The 27,017-nt window shown below is 49.6% G+C and overlaps 2 protein-coding genes across 7 annotated transcripts; both read right to left on the reverse strand.

Annotated features, from left to right (window-relative positions):
* Positions 1-6,787: 6,787 nt before the first annotated feature.
* On the reverse strand, positions 6,788-14,647 carry TEX52 (testis expressed 52). Its single transcript, XM_014841782.3, has 3 exons — positions 14,539-14,647; positions 12,918-13,468; positions 6,788-9,390 (listed from the first exon to the last, which is right to left on the reverse strand). The coding sequence occupies exons 1-3, from the start codon at positions 14,605-14,607 to the stop codon at positions 9,096-9,098; spliced, it is 915 nt and encodes a 304-aa protein (XP_014697268.1). The 5' UTR covers positions 14,608-14,647; the 3' UTR covers positions 6,788-9,095.
* Positions 14,648-15,274: 627 nt separating this feature from the next.
* On the reverse strand, positions 15,275-26,996 carry FOXM1 (forkhead box M1). Of its 6 annotated transcripts, none has more exons than XM_044755870.2 (9): positions 26,759-26,996; positions 24,400-24,948; positions 23,642-23,787; positions 22,289-22,480; positions 21,299-21,427; positions 20,577-20,621; positions 19,861-19,930; positions 19,499-19,674; positions 15,275-17,305 (listed from the first exon to the last, which is right to left on the reverse strand). In XM_044755870.2, the coding sequence occupies exons 2-9, from the start codon at positions 24,899-24,901 to the stop codon at positions 16,280-16,282; spliced, it is 2,286 nt and encodes a 761-aa protein (XP_044611805.1). In that variant the 5' UTR covers positions 24,902-24,948; positions 26,759-26,996; the 3' UTR covers positions 15,275-16,279. The 6 variants fall into 6 exon arrangements, with proteins under 6 accessions (XP_044611805.1, XP_044611803.1, XP_044611804.1 ...); XM_044755868.2 differs by having other exon boundaries at positions 24,376-24,948; XM_044755869.2 differs by having other exon boundaries at positions 19,861-19,933; positions 26,759-26,896.
* Between the last annotated feature and the right edge of the window lie 21 nt (positions 26,997-27,017).

Below are 27,017 nucleotides of genomic sequence, written 5' to 3' on the forward strand. Positions count from 1 at the left end.
AATCCGATATGCCTGTGTCCTTATTAAAGGGGAAATTTAGACACAGAGATGCAAACAGGAAGAACACCACGTGAACCTGAGTGAATGGAGTGACGTGTCCACAAGCCGAGGAATGTCAAAGATAACTAGAAAACTACCAGAAGGTAGGAGAGAGGCATGGAACAGATCGTTCCTCACAGCCCTTAGGAGCAACCATCCCTGCTCACCTCTTGATCTTGGACTTCCAGCCTCTAGAACTGTGAGACAATACATTTCTATTGTTTAAGTCCCCCAGTTTGTGGTACTTTGTTATGGCAGCCCCACAAAACTAATACCCTAAGACTTAGAAACCTTCCCCAAGATTCAGTTAATGTATGGCAGAGTCAAGAATCAAACCCTGGCCCGGCCCCGTGGCCTAGTGGTTATGTTCGTGCGCTCCGCTGCAGTGGCCCAGGGTTCGGATCCTGGGCGCGGACATGGCACCGCTCGTCAGGCCACGTTGAGGCGGTGTCCCATATGCCACAACTAGAAGGACCTGCAACTAAGATATACAACTATGTACCGGGGGGATTTGGGGAGATACAGCAGGGAAAAAAAAAAAAGATTGGCCACAATTGTTAGCTCAGGTACCAATCTTTAAGGAAAAAAAAAAAAAGATTGGCCACAGTTGTTAGCTCAGGTGCCAATCTTTAAAAAAAAAAAAAAAAAGAATCAAACCCTTGTGTTCTGTGTCCCAAGTCCTGCTCAATTTCCACTATGCCAGAAGGAGAATACTGATGGAGATGATAAATGTGGAATGAAAACCAGACTACAGTATGATTCATTTACCAAGCTCTGGCCCACCCAGATCCTGGCTTCATATATTGGTGTTGGAATATTTCAGCTCCCTCCCATGCCTTGACATCCATTACCATCATACTTTTGTCTGGGATAGAGGTTGAAGAGGATCCACTGACATGTGCTGGGTTCCTGTGGTGGTTTCAAGAGCATTAATCGTATACATCGACAGATCCGTGAGTGAACCAACATACTGTGATGCTGGGCGGGCCCCAACGCTGAAAGGTATCTCCTTCAACTTTATTCTTAGCAATTCATTTGTTAGGTTTGAAAATTCTTCAACGTCTTCAAGAGTCCTCTATTAATTCATTCTTTGAAGCAGTAATGCTATCAGTGAACAAGAATGAGATGACTCTAGGGCACTCGGTAAAGTTGTCTTGGGCCAGGCTGACAACGTGGATGGGATGTCTCAGGACTCTCGGGTGCACTTAGGTTTGTAGGCTGCACCCAGGAAAGAGTAAACGTACCTGTGGCATAGAATGGAGACTTTGGAGTTTACAATTTGGATGGGGCGAGGTTGGGGACAGCAGCTCCTCTTTTCCAGACAGTGTGATGAGACCTTTGTTGCCTGGCCCTGAGAACCACTGTGCTCAGGAAATGCCATTCTCTGGGATGTAGCTGCTCGAAAGGAGTCGAGTTGATCCCTGTGTTCTGTGACCCAAACTTACACTGTCTCCTTTGCTATCTGTCTCACCGCGTTGGGTGATCTTGGGTAGGGAGACTCTCTTTTGCCTTTTTCTGTTCCTTGGTTTCTTCGTTTGTAAATTTGTTCTTTCCCCACATTACAGGGAGAATGAGAATGTTCTGCCAATAACAAGGCTCTAAGCTCTTCTTTCTCAGGGGCTAAAGAAATCCCTTTCATGTGATGGAGGAGAGTGCCAGAGAATGTGCTGAAGCCAGTTTGTACCCTCAGTTGGGTTGACTCTGTCTTTGCCAATAACTCACCTCGCTTCCCTGCGCCTATCATTTTTTAACCTAACAGTTGTAGAATTCAACAAACCAGTTCATTCACAAGGAATAACTACGTTGCGCTCTAATGGTGAGGCATAGCAGGAGATAAGTTTCAGGTGCACTGCTCAGAAGGGTTAAACCATTTTGGATTGTTAGGAATAGAAAGAGTGGAGGTTTTCCTTCCCAAGACACTTGAAAAATATCTGGAATTTCTCTCATTTATTTCATCTTGTGGTTCACATAGATGTCGAAGTAAATGGATCCAAATCCAGAAGTTTTGGAGAAAAAAATGGAAGTGTGAGATGTGGCTGACTGCATTCGTTCTCCGAATTGTAACAAATTTCCTCTCTTCAGTCAATCAATATTAATTGAGCACCTACTCTGTGTCAGACACTGAGCTAGGCCCTGGGCGTACAGTGGTGAAGCAGATGAGGTCCCTGCCCTCGTGGAGTTCACATTCTCATGAGGAAGGCAGACACTAAACAACTACATTTATAATTTCAGGTAATGGTAAGTGCTGAAGAAAAATAAAACAGAGTGAGAGGAGAGAGAGTGACAGGGGTGGGGTGGGGTGGCTCTCTCAGAGCCGAGGACAGAGGAGGGAGAGGCGGTGCAGATGACCTGGAGGAGGGGTGCCCGAACAGAGAGCGAGGAGTAGTGCAGGTAAGAGGGACTGGGCTGGGGCAGTGCTTCCGTCACCACCCCGCACCTCAGACAAGGGGTAGGTTTGTGCCTCTCCGTCCCCTCTGTCTGGCCTGGCTCCTCCTGTGACCAGCAGGTCATGCCAGCAAGATGATGGACTGGCCGACTGGCCGGGGTGAAGAGCATCCTCTCCTGCTAGGGAGAGAATAGAACTACCTCGCCCACCCGAGGCTGGAAGCCTTTTCCTTGCTCTCCTGGGCAGTGCCCTTCCCACCTGGGTTAACAAGCCACCAAACCCTGAATCTGACCGACCTAAGGGAGTCAGGGTTCCCTCTACTGAGAGACAACACAGAACACTGCCGAGTAGGTTCTAAGAATTGCTGGAGGGCAATGGGTCTTCGTATTTCTAGCAAGGAAGAAGGCTGAGAAGGGCTCCAGAAAGTAAGGTTTTCTTGGCCTTCACCCTCATGGGCCCTCAGGTCTTCTGGAGAACTTTCTGCCTTTGGATAAAACCAGACTACCCTTTGTATTTGCCACGGAGAGTCAGACAGTCATTAGCAATTCTAGCCTTGTGCTGACCAATACAGTAGCCACTAGCTGATATGGTTATTGAGCATTTGAGATGTGGCTAGCCTGAATTGAGGTGTGCTTTAAGTGTAAAATGCATACTGGTTTTGAAAACAATGTGAAATATCCCATTGATTATTTTTACATTGATTACATTATTTTATATTGATAATATTTTAGATCTATTGGGCTAAATAAAATACATTATAAAAATTAACTTCACCTGTTTTTTTATTTTTTTAATAGGGCAACTAAAAAGTTTAGTTATGTATATGGCTCCATCACAGTTCTGTTGGACTGCACTGGTCTAAATCGATTCCCAGCTCATTTTCTTGAACCTGACATAATCTACTCCAGCATCAGAAAGTTCTTCTTTGCAGCTATTCTAAATCCCTGCCCTCTTGTCCAGGCCTCAGGAGAGATGACGATGAACCGGTTCCTACTTTCCTTGTGATAGCCTTTCATGCTTTTAAGTATCTTGACACTTTTTCTTTTTAACTTCATTCCTCAAGGCTGAATAGTGTCAGTTCTTGTCTCTCACGGTGGGGAGGAGGAGGAGAGCTCATGTGGTGCAGCAAAGTCAAGCAGGCCAATGCCCTGCCACATAAGGAAGTTCCCAGAATAGTCTTCGTAGAATGGGTTGTTCAGAGCTAGATGAACAGTTTCCTTGAGCCCGTGGAGGGTTAGGGGCAGCCAGTTCTATTTCAGGCTTTCTCCTCTGGCCCGGTCAGACTTGCTGAAGACAGGAATGAAGCTGTTTTCCAGAATTCTGTCCAGCAAGGGTCCCAGGAGGGCTGGCCAGTGTTGGAATTTATCTCCCTACCTCCACCCCAAAAAGGTAGATCTTCCGAAGACTACCAGGCTAGGACTTTTAATATTTGACACTAGGATGATTTCCTCCTGTTTTATGGATGGCAACACCAAGGCGCAGAAAGGTCAAGCGTTTGTCTCTATTGATGAAAGCAGACTGAACTTGGGATGCTGAACTCAGACAAGCTTGGTCAAGTATTCCAACTCAGTCACTTACTAACTGGGTGGCTTTGGGTGAAGTGCTTAATCTTTTGGAACCTATTTCCCCATCTGTGAAATTGAAATAAGATGTCATCTGCAGAATTACCATGAAGTTTAAATGAGAGGCAGAATAGCAAAAATGGTTAAGAGCTCTCTGTGCCTCAGTTTACTCATCTCTAAAATGGAGATCATAATGGGACCCACCTCAGAGTGTTGTGAGGATTAAATGGGCTGATTCAAGCAAAGCTCTCGAAGCATTGCCTAACACAAGTAAGTGCTGAGTAGATGTTTGCTGTCGTTTGGGGCTGTGCATGCACACACGTCTGCCTGTGCTCGCACACACGTGCGCACTCTGACTTCAATGCCTCTCCCCTTTGTTCTCATGGTACAACTGGACCAGGTACCTATCACATTATTTATCACACTATTTTTAATTGTTTACTTAGCCATCTTCCCGCTAGATCCTGGGCTTTAGAAGGACAGGGTCTTTTTTTTTTGTCCCCTCTCCTTCTTCTTACACAAAATTTGTGGAATGAATTGTTGAGCAGGACTCCAGAGGACCAGGAGGAAACATGCTGTTATTACCCCAACTACTCAGGTGACGAGACACTAGGACAGCCGACTGAGCTCCCCAGCTGGTCTTTTCAGTCACAGCATCCGACTGATGCCACAGGCAATCACACAAGACCCCTTTCTGTCACTCCCTTTCTCTTGCACCCTGGGACTCATTTGCCGGCTCTTCTCGTCCCCTGGGCTCTGTGCCCCAGTCTTGATCCTGCAAGTGCCCTCAGAGAATCTGGCAAAGTTGTCCAGCTCCTTCCAAACATTCTGAACCTCTGAGCTCCAACAGAGACTCCTGGCTTTCCTCTGGCTTCGGCATTTCTCTTCCTCCCTTTTGTGTTTATCTACTTTCTTTCCTGCTTCCATTTCCCTTCATTTTTTCCTTCCTCTTTGCCTAAGCTTTGGGCCTGTGCTTGCACCCCTGGACATGACCTAAAGAGGTGCTAAAGGAGTCACTGACCATTACCTAGTAACCAGGTCATGACACCTAGTGTCAGTGTTCAGCAAACATCCAGTGAAAACGATGGTGGGAAGCCACATGTCAAAACTGCTACTTTGGAGTTTGAATGATGGCAAGATGCAGCAGCATTATCTTCAAAGCATGCAGGCGTTTCTGAGGTTCTGGCCTGGGACCTGCAGAGAGTGTGTTGGCTTGAGACTAACATGAGATGGACAGCTATGTGAACAGCCACAGAAACCACCAAATATAATGATAAATAGGCAGAAGTAATTATTTACGTTGTGTCAGAAGAGGGGTAAATGTATGTGGCTCAGGGGACAGTACGACTACAACAGGGCTCAGAGGTGGAAGAGCAGCAAGAAGACAAAGGGCTTGGCGCAAGTGAGTCAGCGCTGAGTAGAAACGAGAGGCAGAGTCCCAGCGAAGGTGGGGAGCGAGTCTAGAGCAGGGAGAGAGGATCTCGGCTCTGCTTTGTCATCTCAGGGAGCAGCAATGTGGCATGGCAATTAGGACAACAACCCTGGCAGACAGCCAGCTGAAGAATGAAGACTGAAGATCATGATTGGCATGTGGCCGGGCCTGCGTCTCCCCTAGGACTTCCCAGCTCCCACAGCTTCCAGTGCTCGCTGACCCCCCGCCACCATTCCTCAGGCCCCGAGCAACTCAGGAACCTGAACTGGCCTCGGCAACCCAGCTCCTGACACCAATACCAGGCTTAGGGAGAGGGAGGTTGCGGGAGGGGAGGTGTTGACCCAGAAGTGGCTTTGAAGGCCTCTGTGCTGGGATTAATTAGTGTCCATGAAGATAGTGGCATTCAGCAGAGCACAGGGTGTTCTGGGGGGTGTGGTGCTGGGTATGTCGGGGGAGGGGCGTCCATCCCTGCTTCCCTCTCAGATCAACTCTCAAAAGTAGTGGTGAAAGAGTAGGTCTTTAAGGCAGGCCCAGGTTACAGGGACCACCCCCACTCTACCCCACCAAAGGTTTTCAAGAACTCCATATTCATCAGTGTATGTGAGAGGGAGCGGGGAGGGGGTGGTGTTCATGGTTGCTGGCAGGCTGAGCTGGGGATTGCCTTAGAAAAGCCCCAGGCCCAGGAGGACGTATGGATGCTATTTTTGTCCCTCAGATCTCCATGGCTTCCTGGAGTTCAGTCTGGTTTCTGTATCTCTGGCTGGCCCATGGACACGGAGCCCCTGATAATGTTATAATCCCCCCCCGCCCCAGCAGGAAGGAGGCTGCTGTCCAGAGGGCAGAGCAGGAAGGTGGTGGGTGAGGTGGAAGTCTTTTTGACGTGAGGCCAGCAGCCTCAGGTGGTCTGGGTCTGCTAAGGCAGGAGTCTGGGTGAGGGCAGGTTACCTTCCTGCTCTGCCCTAGCTCCGTGCCAAAGAGTAAGCAGCTTCCTCTGAAGAAATGGCCTTCATCCTTCTACCCCCCAGATCTTCATATTAACCCTCTAAGTACCCCCAGGGCTCTCCTTGTGGAGGTGTGACATCATGGGCAAGTAGCCTGAGAAGCAGGATGACAACACAGGCCCTGGAGTCCTAGCTCCCAGCCCGGTGCCTCCTGTTCTACCAGCAGGAGGGCAGGGACTGCCAGACTTTGTGGCCTGGAGCAAGCCACTCCGAAGGGCCTTTGTTTACCATCTGAACACTGAGAGGGTTCGACTTGTTTCCTAAGGGCCTGCCCAGCTCTGATGTGTTAGGGGCCTAAGTAAAGGGACTTCTGCCTTTCCACCATCATTCCTGATCCAGAGTGGGGAGAATGGGTACGTTCCCAGAGCCCCAGCAATCCACTGGAGAACTCTGGAAATGCTCCTTGACCCTTCAACTCTGGTCCTCCCCATCCACGGGAACATTCCATGGGGAGAGGTAGCATGGAGAAGGAATGTGGAATAAAATTACAGATTTGGAACTGGAGGGAAATTTGGAAACTCTCCATATACACCCTATTTATTATAACTATTTTTAATTGAGGTGAAATTCACATAACATAAAATTTGTCATTTTAACGTGTACAGTTCGGGGCCGCCTGGTGGCACAGCGGTTAAGTGCACATGTTCCACTTTGGAGGCCCGGGATTCGCTGGTTTGGATCCTGGGTGCGGACATGGCACCGCTTGGCAAGCCATGCTGTGGTAGGCGTCCCACATATAAAGTGGAGGAAGATGGGCATGGATGTTAGCTCAGGGCCAGTCTTCCTCAGCAAAAAGAGGAGGATTGGTGGCAGATGTTAGCTCAGGGCTAACCTTCCTCCAAAAAAAAATAATAATAAATAAATAAAGTGTACAGCTCAGTGGCATTTCTTTCACTCTCAATGTTCTGCAACCACCACTTCTATCTAGTTCCAAAATATTTTCATCACCCCAAAAGAAAAGCCTGTATCCATTAAGTAATCAGTCCCGTTCCCCCCTCCCCCAGCACCTGGTAACCACCAATTTACCTTCTGTCTCTATGGATTTGCCTATGCTGGATATTTCATATAAATGGAATCACACAATAGGTGGCCTTATGTGTCTGGCTGCTTCTGCTCAGCATGACGTTTTCAAGGTTCATCCACATTGTAGCATGTATCAGTCCTTCGCTCCTCTTTATGGCTGAATCGTTTTCTACCCATTTATTACTGTTATTCTGTGAATAATAGTTGATAGCTTCATTTCTGGAGGGCCTACAATGTGTCAGACACTTTGCACATTCTTTACTTACGTTATTTTATTTATTTCACTTATTTATCCCCTAGGGGCTCCCATTGTGCGGATGAGGAAACTGAAAGCCTGAGGGGAATAATGACCTTCCGAAGGTCACATGGCCAGTTAGTGGTTAAACCAGGGCTGGAACCCTGCTGGCGTTTTGTTTTGTTTTAGTTTGTTTTCCTTTTTCTCCCCAAAGCCCCCCAGTACGTAGTTGTATATTTTCAGTTGTGAGTCCTTCTAGTCGTGGCATGTGGGACGTCGCCTCAGCGTGGCATGATGAGCAGTGCCATGTCCGCGACCAGGATCCGAACCTGTGAAACCCTGGGATGCTGCAGTGGAGCGCGCGAATTTAACCACTCAACCACGGGGCTGCCCCTTCTGCTGGTGTTTTGATTCCCAGGTGCCCACAGGGCTTGCAAAAAGGAGGGTAAGACGGCAGTGGGCAGAAAGCCAAGAGAAGCCCAGCTAGGGAAGATCACCAACTTGGGGTGTGATGGGGCAAGAGGAGGCAGGTGGCTCCCTCTCCAGCCACCTCCCAGCTGCCTTCTCCACCAGACCTCCCGCAGGCCCTCTCCCACCGGGTCTCCACCCTGCCAGGGTCAGCACCTTTCTGACCAATGCACTTTGCCTGCCTCCACTTTAGGTCACTTGTCTCTGGCCCCTCCATCGTAAAAGCGTCTGGGGTCAACTGCAACACAGGCCAAGGCCCTAAAGTAATGCTCTGGGGTGACCGCTCTGACTTTCAGCTTGACTGTCTACTTTGTTCTACTGTCCCTCCATGGAGGCCTGGTCAGCCTTCCCCAGACCTGACTCTTCCATTCTCTAGCACCAGCCTTGGCCTGACCTCCTCTCCCCCAATCCCGGCGGGGGAACTGCAGCCCAGCAGAGTTTCTTCTGTTCTTTGTCCAGACATCAGATGGTCCAGGGAGAGGTGGAATTGAGGTTATTTTTGCCTGAGAAGCTTCCCATACCCTGACCAATCCCAGTCTTGTTCCAAATGGGTTATGGGAATGGAGGTAACTTCTTATTACCCATATTTCTTACAGCACCTCTTCCCCTGCCCCAACACACACACACACACACACAGCCTTGTTCCTCCCCACTCCTTGTCTGTCCCTAGGAACTGGATCCCTCTCTGCTCTATTCCCCCACCAGTCCTCGCACCTGCTATGAGAGAGTCCTCCAAGGAAGACAGATAACAATTGAGAGTTTCAGTAGAGTGTCTAGGAGCCTGGGGTACAGAGGTGGCTTGAAGTTGGGGGGATGGTGGAGAGGCTCTGTTCTGCAGCAGAGTCCTTCAGCCACCCCAAAGGCCCCTTGCTGAAGGTGCATTGGCTGAGAACACTGGAGCCTGGAAGTCTGTGTGCTCACCGTGATCCCCACCCATCTGGAGGCTCCTCTAGATGTATCCAGGTCTTCTCGTTCTCTTTCTCACTGAGGCTTTGCCAGGTTGTGCCTTGGAGAGATGGTGGAGGGGCAAGGCAACCCGGTCCTCTATCAGGGTTTGGTACTTCTTCACAAGGTCCTGGCTCAGGGGCGCACTGGGCAGCAAGGCCAGCTTCAGTGCCTTCTCCTGGTAATGAGGCTGAGGGTTTGGGCAGGGCCAGCTCCTGGCTAAGTCATTTGGAAGTGGATTGGGCATGAGCTGGAGGCCGCGGGGTTCAAACCTTCCACCAGCTGAGATGTGCCGGTACCTGTTGTGGGGAGGGGTGTGGAGAGAACAGAGAGGTCAAAGGAGAGATCCAGGCACGGTGGAAGGACTGAGAAGGGGAAGTGTGGTGCTGCCCTCCACCAGCTAGTGAGCCATCAGACCAGAGGGAACGCCCACCATCTCTCTTCCTAACTGCATATCTGTCTGTACCGATGGCCTGCCCTGTGTGTGTGTACATGTGTGCATGTGCGTGCATGCGTGTGTGTGTGTTGGCATTAGGCTGGTGAAATAATGTTGTATAGATGGTCAAGCCTCCATCCTTTGGACACACAGTGTGTAACAACCAGATTCTAACAATCCTTCAAGTTCTACCTCCTCCACTGACGCAGTGCCAGCGGGAAGGGCGAGCTCAGCGCAAGGGCCCCTTCTTGTCACTGGTGCATGCGATGATATCCACAAGCCCTTCCTGCTCTGACCTGCTGCCAGCCCACACCTGGTCTGATGGATCCCTCTTCTACAGGCCTGTAGCATGAGGTTCAACAGTGGGAAGTTGGCTTTTTAAAAACATAGTTGGATAGTGGCAAATTTCCTATGGTTCAACATGCTTTGCACCTGGTTCAGCAGATTCCCCCTATTTGCTGTCTTTGGTTTACATCAGAGGTTCTCAGGCTTGGATGTACATTAGAATCACCCTGGGGAGCTTTTAAAAAATACCAGGGGGGCCGGCCCTGTGGCCTAGTGGTTAAGATCAGCACACTCTGCTTCAGTGGCCCAGGTTTGGTTCCTGGGCATGGACCTATACCACCCATCGGTGGCCATGCTGTGACGGCAACCCACATACAAAGTAGAATAAGATTGGCGCGGATGTTAGCTCAGGGCGAATCTTCCTCAGAAAATAAAACAACCAGGGCCCAGGCTGCCCCTGGGCCACGTAAGTTAGAATCTTCTGGGTGGGGCTCAAACCTCAGCATTTTGTAAAGAAGCCCAGGTGATTCTAACGTGCTACCAGAGTTGAGAACAGCTGGGTTTGCAGATAAATGTTCTGTTTCCCAACATGATGGTGAGCATCTTGAAGCTTAGACCTTGTCTGAAGTCCTCTGGGTCTCTCATGCTCAGAATGTGCTCTCTCACTGATCTTGAGTAATTTTTAACAATTTATTTTCACCCCTGATGGAGCTGCTCAAAAGGAACAGCAGGATTGGAGGAGCCTTTCCTCCCACCACTGTTCCTTGTTCCCACCTGGTGAACTTGGACACATCCTTCAAGGTCCAGCTCAAATACTCCCTTCTCTGTGAACAGCAAAACCTTGCCTGAGACTCACTCCTGTCTCCTGGCTCCAGGGGCTGGGCCGACAGCAGCAACACGCGCAACAAGGATGCTTCTCTCGTGGAGACACTGCAGGAATAGTGACCCGGTTTACAGAGCCTGGAGCCTGTCTATGTGCCGAGCATTGTGCCTTCAATCTCTAACCACCCCGCAAGGCACCAAGCACATCTCCAATACGCTCTTGAGGAAAGTGAGGCTCAGAGAATCTGAGGTGGTTACGGCGGTGCGGCAAGCTTGTGACGGACTCAGGTAGATCCCAGCCTAGATCTGTTTGCCTCCGGAGGCCACGCTGCTTCTGCACACACACACTTACTGTACGCCAAGCACTGTGCTCAGCTCTTTATATGAATAAGTGTATTTTTCTTGTACTGCCTTTATAGAACATTATATTATATTAGAAATAGCTGTGAACTTGTCTGATTCCCTGGTCAGACAAGAAGGGAAGTGGCATATAGTGGTTAAGAATGCAGCTCCGGGGGGCTGGCCCCGTGGCCGGGTGGTTAAGTTCAACCGCTCCACTGCAAGCGGCCCAGTGTTTCGTTGGTTTGAATCCTGGGCGCAGACATGGCACTGCTCATCAAACCACGCTGAGGCAGCGTCCCACATGCCACAACTAGAAGGACCCACAAGGAAGAATATACAACTATGTACCAGGGGGCTTTGGGGAGAAAAAGGAAAAAAATGAAATCTTTAAAAAAACAAAAAAGAATGCAGCTCCGGTGGAGCAGCACCAGGGTGGTCTGGTGGATTGGTGGTTAGGTTCATACACTCTGCTTCAGCGGCTCAGGGTCTGTGGGTCCGGATCCCAGGTGCAGACCTACACACTGCTCATTAAGCCATGCTGTGGCGGCATCCCACATACAAAATAAAGGAAGATTGGCACAGATGTTAGCTCAAGGCTAATCTTCCTCATCAAAAAAAAAAAAAGAACGCAGCTGTGGAGCTGACCTCCCTGGGGTTCAATCCTACCTCTGCCTTACTTGCTGGCTCTGTGAACTTGGGCAAGAGACTTGGCCTCTCTGTGTTTCAGATGCCCCATCTGTAAAATGGGGTGATAATAACAATTTCTATTCAGAGGGTAGTGGGAGGATTCAGTAATATAGCTGAAGTGACTACAACAACATCTGGCACTGCCATTTGTGAGTTCTTCTGAGGAGAGATCTAAGTCTCACTCACCTTTGGATGCCTAGTGTTTGCACATGTTAGCAATCAATAATCCTCATTGCAAGGACAGCAGAGAGAAGCCAAGGTCCTGAGTAATCTCCCCTCAAAAGCACTGACTGTTGGCATTTCTTTTTAAAGCTTAAAAATCTCCACAGCCCCCGTCTCCAGCCCCTCAACGCCCTTGGGACTGGAATTTGAGACATTCTCTCCTGATTCCTCTCCCGCTTTCTTGCCACTCGTGCCCAGCGCCTAGACTCGACACAGGATGGAGAGACCTGTGAGTTCTCACCACGGGCAGGCAGGGGAGAAGTGCGGGTGCTCACGTAGCTCTGTTCACATTCCTGTCTCTGTTCCCACCAGTCAACCCTCCAGCTCCTCCTTTCCGCCTTTCCAAAGGCTTCTTACCCTTCCAGCCTCCATCTGATTTCCTCACGAAGCCCCTGGGGGACGCTCCAGCCCACGGCAATCCCGCCCTCTCCTGGATTTCTGTAATAACATCTATTTTTTGGTATAGTACTTTCATAATTCATTAACCCATTTTATCTTCACCCATTGACGGAGGCATGGTATTTACCATCCCTATTTTATCAATGGTGGAACCGAGTCTGAAAAAACTAAGCAATTTGCCAAAATGCACAGTGTGGACTTTAATCCAAGCCTCTGACTCCAGCTCTCAGGTCTTTCCATTAACAGTTGACATCCTTACACACCCCCGTCTGTCTCACACTTTGGGCACTGAGTGCATGTGCGCTTGTGTTGGTAGCTGTCTTTCCACGCATGTATGTACATGTCTGCCTGTCGTAAGCTCCTTGGGGGAAGGGACTGAAGGACATTTCTCTGTATCCCCAGGGCCTAGCAGGTGTTAAGTACATAGCTGTACGCCCTAAATTTTAAGCCCTTTCCCTGGCTGTCCTTCCTTTGCTTGCATCCTTTCCCTCCAGCTACACTCAGAAAAGAGTTTGGTTTGCAGATGGCCAGACATGTGAAGGTTGGAGTACCAAGTTAGACATGAGAGAGCGGGAGGGGTCACCTGAACGCGGGTAGGTTGGGTGAGCTCACTGAGGATGGAGCTCCTCTTACTTCTTGAAGTTCTTTGGGGGCAGGATGTTGCCATTGGCATCCAGTGGAGGTGCCCTTGCCTCACTCCTCAGCTTGAGTTTCTCCACTTCTCTTAGTTCCTTCACCGTCCTGAAAATCACTTGGTTCTTCCTATTTGGGTCCAAGAAGATAGGAGTAGAGTAGATGAAGGTCAGAAAGCTCTTTTGACCCATCCAGGAGGGAGGGGGGACGGGAGGCTCTGCTGGGGGGCGGCAGTGGGCCCTGGAGTCCGTCAGCCAGCGCCAGACATTGCTATCGTATGGCCTGTTGGAGCTGGTGGGAAAGGTGGCCGGCAAACGCCCCACATCGAGCCACGTGTGGAAGCCCCAGGTGTGTGGGGCAGCAGGCTTCCAAGGCTGGATGAGTCGGTGACGCACCTTGGACTTCATTTCTGTACAGGGCGGCAGCTTCAGGGCGAGCTGGTGGTAGGCTTGGCTGGTGAAGCCAGGCAATTCCCAGGATTCACTGGGGAGAAGGAACTCACGTTGAGCCCACGTTTGGTAGGTCGAGGGAGACTCATGGGCATGGACCATCTAGGGAGAGACAAAAGGGAGCCTGAGGGGCACCCTGCCTCCCCTTCCCAGGAGGAGTTGCAGGGAAAACAAGCTGCTAGCCTCCTTCAGACCCAGGATGCTCATTAGGATACTGATAGCCAGGCAGGGAACCACTTCTCTGTTCCTGCCTGCCTATCAGAAGTTATGACTGCTCTGTATTATTCTCATGGATTTCTCTTTTGCTCTCTTTCCATCTATCAGGTTTTGATCGCCCACCTTCTTTCCTCAACTTAGAGTTTCCCATTCTTCTCTCCTCCTTTCCATCTTGGTGCCCCCGCACAAGAGGGCACAGCAGGCCTGAGGGAATTTTGAGGGAGAATGCCCCTTACTGAACCAAGGGTAGAGGGGTAATCGTTCTCCAGAGAGTGGGGCCGGGTGCTTTTCTATCCCAGACTCCTCCTGTTCCTTGTTTCTCCATCATCAGTGCATTCCCCCCACTTCTCATTAAAATATAAGCAAATATAGAAGCATCTAGAATGTTGGTTCCCTCCCATTTCTGCACCCCATCTCCCATGAAATAAACAGCAGCAAATATGCGTTACTGTGCTAAATCCTTATCCACATCTCATTTAACCCTCACAGCCCTAGGAGCAGGTGTTACTGTCCCCATCCCAAAGGAACAAAATCTAAGACACAATAAAGGTTAGTCATCTACCCAAGGTGCCAAGTGAATGAGTGGCAGAGCTGGGACATGAGCCATCTGTCTGCACTACTCATGATACTATGTTCTTCAAAATGCCTCTCCCTCCTAACCACCCCTAGGACTTCTCTGATTCCAAAACCTCACCTGTTTCTGGGGCCCATTCACCTAAGTTATTTCTACATGATCCCCCAGAGGGTAGGTCTGGGCAATGTAATAACCAGGCATCTCCTCCCCTCTGTTCTGACCTCTGTGTTCACAGTATCACAGGACTAAGAGAGGAGGACCGCGGAAAGCTCACGGGCCAGCTCTGCTGCTGGGGAGAAAACATAAACCACCACAGGGGGACAACCCCTAGCCCAATAGGGTGCAGAAAGGTAGGTTGTGCCTATAGGGCCCCACCCCCTACCTGCAGGAAGGGCTCTCGGACGTGGGATGGATTACTGCACCCTCTGGCTGATCTCAGGTTACTGGCCATTCTTCTTTTGGGCCTGATTGCCAGGAGGGGCAGCTTTGTAGGGGAGATCTTCCAGGCAGCATTGTTTGCTGCTGGGGTTGCTATGGTGATGCTTCCTGGGTGGTGACGCAGGGAGAAGGCCCTTACCTCTCTCTGGGAGGGCTCATTAGTCCCTTGGGCCCCAGCCATCTTTCAGGTGAGGCAGGCAGGGAATAGGACTCCTAAGTTGTGACTGCAAAAGATGGTAATGGGAGCTGCTTCTGGAGAGGGACTTGCCTAAGAGGCAGGGGGAGCAAAGCAGCGTAGACTGGCTTCCCGGCCTTGGGGTGGGCACGGAGGTGGTCATGAGGCCCCTGTAACTGGACTCATCCTTCCCCAAAGTTCAGGGGTGGTGGGGGAGGTCTACCCGTGTCGGCCTTCCCTTATTGGGGAGCTCTAAAAGGCCTAAGGTAACCAGCAGGTGCAGAGGTCCCAAAAAGAGGTCAGTTGTGCAGAACCAGCATTGGAAAAACTGCCACTGTCTGTGTCAGAAAGGATGTGTGTCTCTGCAGGTGGGACCAAGCTAAAGCCCTTCGCACTCTCTTTCAAGTGCCCTGCCTTTCCCTCATTACCACCATCTTCATCATCACCCACTTTCTTTTCCAACCCCTCCTTATGCCTTAGGGACCAAACAGCAACACATGACAGACACCAGCATGTCCACCCTGGACTTTATTGAGTAGGTAGCTACAGTAGTGTTCTGGAGCTGACTCACACGCATGCAGTCAGCTGGGGCCTAGGTGGCTCTTTGCAAAGCTGAGGTGCAAGCTAAGGAAGCCAGGCAGATCAGGGCCCTTCCAGCCTCCTCAAGCCTCGGGCCAAGTTCTCATCAATGCTAGTCTCTCTGGCATGATTAGGGACGTTATCAGAGAAACATCTCATGGGCATACATCTGGGACCCACACTCTGCTTCAGATGCACCCGTTCCCCCACCCCAAATTCAACTCTTGACCCATTACAAGAGCCCTTTTCACCAGGATTTCTTCTTGCAGGAAAGCTGACTTGGAAACACGGGGAGGTGGGTAGGAGGGGTCCTAAGAGGGACCCTGGAAGCAGACCCACTTGTCTGGGTGCCTAGAGTAAAGAACTCTTGAGGCGGGTACCTTGGGCCTGGAAGAAACCATGCACTGCAGGTCCTCCCTTCTCTAGGAACTCAAAGCAAGGAACAGAAGCAAACTGAAACCCCTTGTCATCCTACCCACCTTCTGGCAGTCTCTAAATAATGATCTAAGGAAATAAGCTTACATTTATAATTAGAGGATAATTTGGAGAATATACACTATTTACAAGGGCCACCCTACAAGAAGCAGGGAAGGTGGGAGACTGCTAAGCACAGATGCAAGCAGTTTGGGGAGCTCCTAATCTCTTTTCACCCTTGTCTTTGCTGTTCCCACCCTTCAGTTCCTAGCAGGGAGCGTGAGGGGTCAGATTCTCTCGGGGAGCATAGGGTGGCACAGATTGGTCACCAGGACCTCGCTGCTCGCAGAGTGCCCAGTGGCAGCTATGGCGTGGCATCTGCCTCGGCATAACCAGGCACAATGGGGCCAGTGGAGTGGACGGCCCCTGCCTGCTGTTCCCACTCAGAGGACTCGGACAGCCCAGCCACACGAGCACCAGAGTGGACAGCTTAAGCAGCGGGGGCAAGGTCACGTCTCTACCGCAGCTCGGGAATGAACTGAGCCCAGCTGACACCGTCAGGGCCCAGTGGGTCCTCCTCCAGGCCAGGGAAGCTGATGTCCAGCAGGATCTTACTGAGGCTGTCATTCATTGTATCTAGAACCAGGCCTTCTGTCAGAGAACGGTTGGCTGAAAGGCTGGCAACCTGTGGCTCAGGAGAGCCTGGCTTGGGGACTTCCATATGTGAGGGGGAGCAGCTGCAGAAGGGGTCAGAGGTGAGGTCAAAGGGCTCAGAATTGAGGAGCTCTCGGGGTGAGTCAAAGAGAGGGATACTTTTCAGTGGGGTGGTGCTGAGATCTGTCAGCCCCAGGGAGTCAGGCAGGGGGCCAAAGGCACTCTGGGGGGTCCGGACTGGGCTGAAATCTAGCCCCCGCACTTTGGCTGGGGGTGTGAGCCTCCAGGATTCGGGGGTCATGGGGAGGACAGACTTGCTCGGGGTGGAGGAGATGGGCAGCGTCTCCTTACTGGGTGTCTTAAAAGGTCCTCCCTCCTCCTGGGAGTAGCCCAGCTGAGAGGCAGGCTCGGAGGACTCTGCCGGGAGAGCAGACTCTGGGGCTTGTCGGGAAGTCCCGGGGCCCTCGGAGAAGAGCAGCTCGGGCTCGTCCGGACAGGGAGGCAGTAGATGCTGTTTCCTTCGGGACCGGCTCATCTCCCTCCTCTCCCTTCGCTTAATCACCAGCATTTCAGAGACACACCGGGCTGGGGACTTGAGCCCACTGTAGGACTTCTTGGCCCTTGGGGTGGGAGAGTGGGACGAATCTTCCCAGGAGTGAGACAGTTCCTCTTTGACAGATGGGCACGGCGAGGGCCACTCTTCCAGGGGCGGGCTCTCTACTTTGATGGGTCTCCCTAAGTGCAGTGTTTCCTCCCCAGGCTGGATTTCTTCCTCCTTGATGGACTGAACCGGAAGCAGAGGAGACAGCCCTTCTCCCAGCAGGAGTCCCTCCTCTTTCACTGGTCCTGCGGTGGGCAGAGGGGCTACCCCCTCGTCAGCCAGCAGCACCTGAAAGGGAAGCAGGGATGAGGTGAAAGGGAGCTCTCACGGCCTTGCGAGTGAACCCAGTCACAGGCGGGGCACAAGAGCATGACAAAGATAAGTGACATGCTGGTACTGATCCTCTTTTTTGTCTTTTTTAAGCCTTAAAAACTATTTAATATGAGAATATATGATGAAGATGGTAGTTCAATTCCAGGGGTAAAAGACAGAGAAAATAAAATTGTCTATTTTATACCATATACAAAGATGTAAACAGAAAAATTAAAACCATACGAATCCTGAAAGAGAATCTAGGAGACTACATGTACAATCTGAGGGTGGGGGTGACCTTCTTAACCAAGACTGGAAACCCAGAAGCTGTAAAAGAGAAGAGAGACATATTTGACTATATAAAAATTTAAAATCTCACTGTGGCAAGAGATACCATCAACGAAGTTAAGAAACAAACAACAGAAGTAAAAAAATATCTTTGGCATAAAAGACAGAGGTTAATATTTTAATAACAAACTCACAAATTATTAACAAAACCTTATAGAAAGATGGGCAATGTCCATAAATAAGCATCTCATAAATTCCAAGTGACCAAACATAATGAGAGGGTGCTCACTTATTGATAAGCAAAGAATGATAAAATGAAACAAGGAGAAATCATTTATATACAGTAGATGGGCAAATATTTAAAAGACTAATAATACCAATTCCCGGCAAAGATATAGGTCTTACCACATATTGCTGGTAGAAATGTGAATTATCACAGATTTTTTGGAAACCAATCTAGCAATATTTAGTAAGATTTAAAATACCTTTCCACTCAGCAATCTCATGTCTGGGACTCTATCTCATAGAAGCAAAAGCACTATTAAGAAAGATACTTGCAAAGATATTTATTGCAATGTTGTTCATAGGGCAAAAAAACTAGAAACAAAATGTGCCTATAAAAGTGGAATGGTTGGAAAATTTACGGCATAGCCACACCACAGAATATCATGTGGCTATTAAAAAACAATGACCGAGAGCTCTGCCAAGTGACTTGGAAGAACTTCTATGAGGCAGAAAAGTGTGTGTAATACGATGCCACTTTCCATGGTCTGTGCGTTGCATGTGTATATAAAATGGCTATGACTATGTACATATGTATATTACACTAAGAGCGTGGATAAAATACGGAGAATGCATACTGAACTGTCAACATGGGTTATCATGGGGAGCAGGGGGGACTGGGTGAAGGTGAGGGGAAGGGAGGCAAAAAAGAAGAAAAGGGGGAAAAAAAGACTGCATTAAAACAAAATAGTACACACGCTACAGTCACATCCACGCATTTATGTAAAATTATATATGGTGGTATGTATATTTAAAATATGTTTTTTAAATAAAGAAAATAAAAGCAAACTCATGTCTTTCTAAACTCCAGAGCCCAGGTACTTCCATCTCACTGAGGGGGCCAGGGGGTCCTATCCTCTACTTTGTTACAGGTCAGCTGCTGCTCACAAACTCTTCTCTGCAGGGTCAAGCCCATCACCATATGGTCTTAACTTACCCTCCACACCTTCCCCTCCAGGTAGACCACTGATGCTCACCCAGGGATGATTCCCCCCCTCCCCCAGGAGACATTTGGCCACATCTGGAGACGTTTTCATTGTCACCATGGTGGCGTGCTCCTGGCATTTGGCGGGGAGAGACGAGGGATGCTGCTAGATAGCCTTCAGTGCACAGGACAGCAGCCCCCATGCCCCCCACCCCCGAAGAGTTAGCCTGCCCTAAATGTCAATAGTTTGGAGGCTGAGAAACCCAAGTTAGCCTGGGCCAATCACTCTACTGTTATGGTACAAACTGGCATTTCCTGCCTCAGTGGTATCAGCGTGAGAATGCTCTCTCCACACCTGTTTGCTTACCCAAACCTACTTCTTTCTAAAACCCACTTCCCTTGTGAACTCTTCTTTAACCAACCCAGCCCATCTACTGGAATCACCCTCATCCGAATTCTTACAAACTCATCAGGTATTTATGGGCCATCTGACACCACTTACGTTGTAATGCAAATTCCTTTTTAGCTCTTAAAATGCTCTTAAATTTTCCTATGTATTTATGCCTTGTCTAGCCAACTAGATTTATAAGCTTCTCAAGGAACACTTAGCAGAGTACTCTGCACGTTGTAGATCCAACACTTTTAATCCTCAGAGAAAAACAGAGGCCACTTACCTTGGGGGCAATGCGGACTCGCTTGCTATGGCGGGCAAGCTCTGAGCTCATGAGTGAAGCTGCCAGGGGCAATGGCACCTTTACCGAGGGCTGCAGCACCAGTGACTGGTTCACCGGGAACTGGATGGGCACCAGGTATGAGCTGACTCGTGGTAGCAGTGGCTTCATCTTCCGCCCTGGGAAGAAACGGGAGAGATGAGGAGCAGGGGTCCGGGGACACGCCCCTTCTCAATCCCAGGAGCTTTGCTCTCCTTTTCTGGGCTCAGATCCCTTTGAGCTGGGCCAGAATCCCGGAGTCTGACTCCCTAAAGCCATGCCCCCAGAACAAGGACGAGGCCTGAGGCCCGCTCTCCCATACTAACGTGCGCCCAGTGGGAGTTCAGTTTTGATGGTCATGTTCCGGCGGAGCTCAGGATTGGGTCGTTTCTGCTGCTGCTTGTGCAGGTGGGGAGAGAAAGAAACCTGGGTTAATAAGGCAGGGGAGGAGGCAGGAGAACCCACCAGCCGCTCTGGTACTGGGCACTGAGCTAACTGACAGCCCAGAAAGAAAAAGCCGGTTTGGGGTGTGGATGCAGGTGAGCACTGTCTCCAGAGCCTTGTTAGTGGGAAAAGGTGGCCGGCACTCAGACGTACGATGGCAGGACGGCCCTACCGCCTCATCCATGTGTCCTCACCACCCCCAGGGGATGCTAAAGCATGTGGCTCTATGAGTGGCAAAGAAAACCAGGTAGAAAAGTGAGAGGAGAGACTGCCGCCTGCGAGGCCTGTGCCATGCATTCGTGGTTGCTGTCTCGCAGCACCAAGCCCAGGGCGTGTCCCCGCCACGCCCTCCTCTGCTCAGGGCACCTTCACGATGCCCGTGGCAGGGGGAGAAGTGGGTGTGAGCCCTGCTCCTGGGGAGGTGAGGTGCGGTCACAAACTGCTCACTCCCAGCAGCTCGGGCTGCCCCGTGTTTAGGGCTGGCAGAGGCCACAGGCTCCCTTCCCCTGCTTCCTGCCTTATCCCTGTCCACTAAAGCCATGCTGAGCAGTGAAAGGAAGACAAGGCCAAGCCCCGAGCCAGAGGGAAAGAACCTTACTGATTCCAAGTGCTCGGGCGATTGTGGAGACCCTGGGTCCAGTGGCTGGTGGCGGTCAGGCATTGTGGGAGAGAAATGAGATGAAGTTACCACCAGCGTGGTCAGTCTGACCAGAAATCTGACCTGGGAAAAATACCTATTCCTGACTGATGCTGAGGGTCGCCCTGGACAAATGTCCCTCCCAGGAGAGCGGCTGTGGCTACCAGCAGCCTGTGGGCACTCTGAAATCCCCAAACAATCATTCTGAACAGACGCTCTGGTGGCTCAGTTTCTGGTCTCCAGCCTAACACAGGGTTTTTTTAGAACAAGCTTTTCCAGACACTTTCTGCAAGAATCAGCTGAGACACTTCTTAAAAATACTTATTGCTGGGTCATCCCAGACCCACTGGATCAGAAGCCCCAAGAGAGGGCCTAGGGGGCTGTATTTCAACAAGCATCCCAGGCAATTCTTATCCACAAGGCAGTTAGGGAAGCACTGCCCCGGGAAGTCCTCTATTTGGACCAGAGCTGTGCTCTCCATGGCCTGGCATGGCCCGTCAGTGTGCCATTTGGAGTCTGTCAACTATACCTAATTCAGCGAGTTTTATGCAAATCACCTAGGCTGGCTGGCTTCTCTCTCTGCCCTGATCATGTAAGATCATCACAGGAGGATTTGTTTCCCTCTGAGATGGATATTATGACCTCCAGCTCCGGCCCTCTTGAGATGAGACCAGGACGCTCACCTTAAACACCTGGTCCAATGTCAAGTAGCGATTGGCACTGGGGTGAATGGTCCAAAAGGAGACCTTGCCATTGGCAGATGTCTCCCGAACAAACATGTCATGGAGAGAAAGGTTGTGGCGAATGGAATTCTGAAAGGAGAGAAAGACAACCGGTTGTCAGGTACTTTAGCTTCAGAAACATCACCTTTGGTGTTTCAACCTTGCCTATTGGCAACTTTCTTCCTGACACTCCACACTGCAGAGCCGGCACCCGGAGCCACAAACCCATCTATCCAATGAGGATAAGGACGGGTGCCATTTCTCAGGTTGGTGATAAAGAAAAGACCTAGATAGCTGTCAGGGGCTAGGAAATTGGAGTGAGACTGTAAAGCAATAATCAATAGCAAGAGCGGTGGGTTAAGAAATCAAGAAACTAGGAAATTTAGTTGAGGTATGTGTGTGAAGTTAAGAGTTCTACTGTGGGGAAAACAAAACAGAAAAACCTTGGCTTGGAATTGAGTGTCTGTCAGAAGACCTAAGTGTGGCTCTGACATTGTAGTGTGAGCTACGATGACTCCCAGTATCTCAGTGTCCCCGGGAATAAAAGGAAGAGAGAATCCCTGCCTTCTAGAGATGATGTGTGACATTACAGGAGGCGAATCTTGGGTCATGAGGCTCACAGACAGCGTTTCTTTTTCATTAAGATTTTTTCATAAAGCTACTTAGTCACTCCAGCTGCTGTTCAATGTGGCACAAGTGGGCTTAGTGCTACGCTGAAGAATCTCCATAAACCTTGGGTAACGACGGATGAAGTGGTGGCAGCGCTCTTTCGGATGATTTTACCTGGATTCAGCAGGATTGAGTCACAATCCAAAAGATACCATTGTTATAGTTCTAGCATCCTTTGCATTTAACCGCTCCCTCAGAGCACCGCACATAGACCGCCGCAAGCCAGTGCAGACAAACTGGCGGGCCACAGCGACCTCGACTGCTTGTTAAAGAACATAGTACCTTCCAGCCTGGCTTGGCAATGTGCTTAAAATAAGGGAAGTGGTCCTCAATCCAAGTGTAGATGTCTTTCAAGGTCATGCGCTTCCTCTCGGTACTGTTGATGGCGAATTGTATCATGGCCATGTAAGAGTATGGCGGCCGCTCAGACATGGAGTCCTGCCAGGATGCTGATGCTCCCGGCGACTCCTCAACCTGAGGGTTAGGAGAAGCCAAAGGGAAAGAGACAAGGGAATGACATGGAAGAGTTCATGAGACTTCCCCTGGCCCCACCTTGAACAACATCCCCTAGAGAAACCTTTTATCCCATGGAATCATGCTAAAAACAAACTCATCGAGACCACTATGCCATAAAATAAAATTTAAGGATTAGGAAGGGTCTTAGAGATGATCTAGTCCAGTCCCTAGACAATGTGGAACCACTGCTCTATCATTCATTTTCTTGAAGATACTGCCCAATAATAAGCAGAAGTCCAGTCTTTGCAAACTGAAACCTCTCAGAAAACTTTGGGTATATATTATGATTCTTAAAGCACTGATTTTATATGAAAACCATACCCATTTTTCACACCTGGGTCTTAGTCTGATTCCTACTCCTGATGCACATGTGCATAAACCCAACTCCTTTCAACATTTGTATGAGAGAACTATTCCCAAGAGTAAGACACAAATGTCTGCAAAGCACACGTCTGGCTAAGTCTTAGGCAAAGATCTGATCATTCACATTTAAAAAAATTGAGCTGTAACTTTATAAAGTGCACAAGTTTTAAGAACAGCTTGATTTTTACTTATGTACATGTCCATGTAACTCACTTTTAAAGGCTGTTGAATGAATGATTAAAAGGTATATACAGTAGAATCTAGGTGTGTGGCAACTGTGAAAAACAAGCCAGGCCACACGATTGGGTCAAATCAATTCTGATTGCTGGGAAAGTATTTAAAATTCACATCTAACTCACTTTATTTGATATTAATATATCTTCTAATAAAACTATCCTGTTAAAAATGCTGTATTCCTTTCATACTGTGGAATGCCTCTTTAAAGTTCAAGTTGCTTTCCAAACTAAGACTTCTTCACGTTTTCCTGAATACCTACTAAGTACCTACCTATGGCAGAGTACTAAAGTCAGTGCTGACAGAATACAGAGAGCAAGAGGAATCTGCCCTCAAGGAAATTTCACAGATGTGGGGAGAAAGATCCCAGACAGAAAGGTAGCTCAAAAGTTACACAGAATTAGTGCATAAGTGCTAACACCAGAACCTAGAAATTCTGCTCCACAGGCCACTTAGTCCATTCCCTGTCTTAGAAATTCCCTGCACCAGAGGATGTCCCTAGTGCGTCACAGAAGAGCTCACCTTAATCTGACTTTGCTCCAAGTGGCAATTCTCCTTCTCCTCTTGCTTGATGCTGCAGGAGCCCAGCCCATCAGAACTCATCTTCCCAAGCCACTGGATGTTGGTCAAGCTGCTGTCGAGAGTGCAGCCTGCTGCCTCACCGCCAGCTAGAGGGGAAACAATCCAAGATGCCACTTAGCTGCCTGATCTGATGCCCAACAGGCCCATCAATATTGGTGGTTAGGGGTCACCTCTCCAAGACCCCCACCCTTAGGGACAAGGAACACATGCAGAATCGGTTGCAGCCCTCAGGTATTCTCCCCCATTATGAAATTCAGGAAAAATTCAGGAGCATAGATCAAGTTGCCTTTCAATCTGAGCCAGACTGAGCCTTAGAGATCAGTCAAGGCAACCTCACAGAAGAGTTATCATCTGCACAAAGAAATTCGCTTTTCCGCCTCATGCTTCAGTTTTCTGCTTTATCAAGATGAAGAAAGATTCTTACTTCCTTATTTGGTCAATGGGAAGGATAAACAGAAACAATAAACAAATCCTTTTCCAATATAAACAAGGCAAAAGATACGCTAAATTATAACTGCAACACTTTTGACAGTGCCCAAAGGATTTGGGTCAGGGTTTCAGGATGAAGAAAGACAAGACTGTCCCCTGGTCTGGGCTAGACACCTGTCTGTTGTAAGTATCAACATTATGGACAGCAGTCCTTGCCACCAGAGGGGAAAGCCTGGGGTCCTCACCCCTTTGACCTCCAGACCACATACCACCGCTGTCCCATCTCTGCCCAGGAAGCGCTCCAGGTGGTCTAGGAGGATTGACATCCCTAGCTGCAGGCTTTGGTCCCAGGGTCTCGGTGATCACTTTTGTCCTTTTGGGATCATTGCTGGTTTGGGTTTGAGGCTGGGGTCCTGGAGGGTGAGTAGGGGCTCCCCCACAGCTGATGAGGATGAATTTATTCGGCCCACTGCTGCCACTCTCTTTTCCTTTGGCGGTCAATGCTGTGATGATGCTCTGGATATCGGCATTATTGGGGATGGCCACCACTTGGGTATTGGGCATGGTAGGGTGATTAATAATCTTGATCCCAGCTGGAAACTTGCAAGAGTTGGGCTCTGCCACCTCCTTGGAGGCCTGCGCTTGACCAGGCTCTTGTTGGGCAGGGGGCTTCCTGGGCTCCTCTTCTGATGTTTCACGCGGGGCATTTTGCACAGGAAGGGGCGGCCTCCGTCTTTTGAGAATCAGTGGCCGACGGGGGCTGGTTCTCATTATGAATCTGTGCTTTCACTCTCCATTGAGAACCACAAACATGGACTCTGGGAAGTACAAGGAGGAGCAGAATGTCAGAGATTTGTTAGGCTGAGAAGGAGGTTCTGTTAGAGAGAGACGCGTTCCTCTACCTAGGACCAGAAGCACGAGCCCACCGGCCCCCTGAGACACCTCAGACAATAAGGAGATGAGTTCTACTGACAAAAGAAAGCTAAAATTGAAGCAAACAAGCAATTCAAAGGGGGAAAGCGGGGTTGGGTTGAATGTAGGTCAACACAGCCAAAGGTCTTCTGGACTCTTAAGAATGTTTGGCTACAGAAACAAGTGGGACAGTTATAAAAATGTGGGAATCTCTATTCCCGCCTCCCGCCTGCTATAACACAGATCACTTGCCGTGACTGGCTAGCAATCTGGAACAGGAGGACGTTTGGCAATTAGGAGTCCTGACAAGACTCTGATCCCATAATCCATTCTAGAACAGAGCCCTCATATTTTTATATCATCTTAGTTTACAAATAAGAGTCAGTGTGAGTAGAATCACAGGAGAAAGGCAGATTGTACTACTGCACTGTTGCCCCATCGCTGAAGAAATCATCTCTCAGTTCACAAGATCTCAGATAAAAGGGAAACCGCTCTATTCAAGGCCCAAGTAAAGTCGTGCAGGTTGTGCACTGCGTAGTGCTAAGCAGCGCCATTCAGTTCACGTTTCGCTATTATCCTGGCATTGATTTAAAAAAGTACATTTTTCTTTCACAATCTGCAAAATATTTATATAGTGACATTTTAGTACTTGCATGTGCTTATTCATAATTTAACTTTCTAAGCACGTTAGTTACTGTATTACTTAATTTCTCTTCCAGAACCAAGACCATAATCCCTATCTCCTGACTGATGAATGTGCTATCACCAGTATGCTACAGTGGTATTGTAATGTTAAGGAAAAGTTTTAGCTGTAAAAAAATTGTGCTTTGTTGATTTTAATAGATACATGGAATACTCAACCATTATGTAAAATTGTGTAATGCCATTTAGAGGTACTTTGACAGAGGAATGGGCTGTCTCTTTTTTAGGACATCTGCTATCTCCCTAAAAGTGACTGTCACACTCATATGACACTTGCCGTCTGCTCAGAGTTCACAGGCCCTCCCCACCCTCCCTTTCCTTTATATCTAGGTTTCCTCTACCTTCAAATCTCAGTTTTACTTCCACCTCCTATCTCTTCAGGCCTCCCTCCCTCCCCCCATCAGTCAGTAGATACTATTATTCCCTCCCCACCCCCAAAAGATATCTTCCTGGTCCAAGGCTTAATTTTCCTCTCCACTCTCTGACCAGCCTCTTTCCTATCATTGCGAACACTTTATCTAGCCCAGGAGACTTCCAGAGTGACTCCTCTGACCCCATCCCCATCCCGATCAGGGGAACTTCAGCGGGATCTCAAGAACCAGGAAAAGAGCTCTGTAAAAGGGTGGAGTGGAGGTAGTGTTGCAGAGTGGTGAGAGCACCTGGGAGCAGGGGAGTGTGTGGGCAGGTTTGTCTTTGATTTAATGCAGAATGAGCTCAATCTTCATCCCAGCCACAGTCTGCCACGCTGGCCCTCCCAAGACAGCGGGCACGGTGCAGAGGTCAAACTTCCAGGGAAGGCCAGCCAAGGGGTGCTTTGGGAAAGAAGTGAGGATAAGGCTAGGAGGCTGGATGTAGAAAAAATTTGCACCCCCGCTCAGACCTCCTTCCCGTGCGGTCCCAGACCTCCACTCCTGCCTGCGCCCTGGTGCTAGACCCCCTGACCTCGGCGCCCGAGACCTTGCTTCCTGCCTCTGCCAAGGCCCGGCCTGGACTCCACGCCTCCGGCCCGCTCACCTCCCGACTGCAGCCGCCGCTGGGCTATGGCTCCTAGGGCGGGTCCGGGCTCCTCCAAGCTGGGGCCGAGCCGGGTCCCCGGGCAGGACTCGCGCCTGGCCCGCCGGGTCCCCAGCGGTGCGGGAGGGGTGGGGAACCCCGGGGGATCCCGGGAGGGGAGGGGGTGCGGGCCGGGGGCCGGGGGTGGGGTCGGCACCGGAGCTTTCAGTTTGTTCCGCTGTTTGAAATTGGCGCCGGCGGAGCGTTGCGGTCACGTGAC

The sequence above is a fragment of the Equus asinus genome, chromosome 22 (genome assembly GCF_041296235.1).
Source record: "Equus asinus isolate D_3611 breed Donkey chromosome 22, EquAss-T2T_v2, whole genome shotgun sequence".
Lineage (NCBI taxonomy): Eukaryota > Metazoa > Chordata > Mammalia > Perissodactyla > Equidae > Equus > Equus asinus.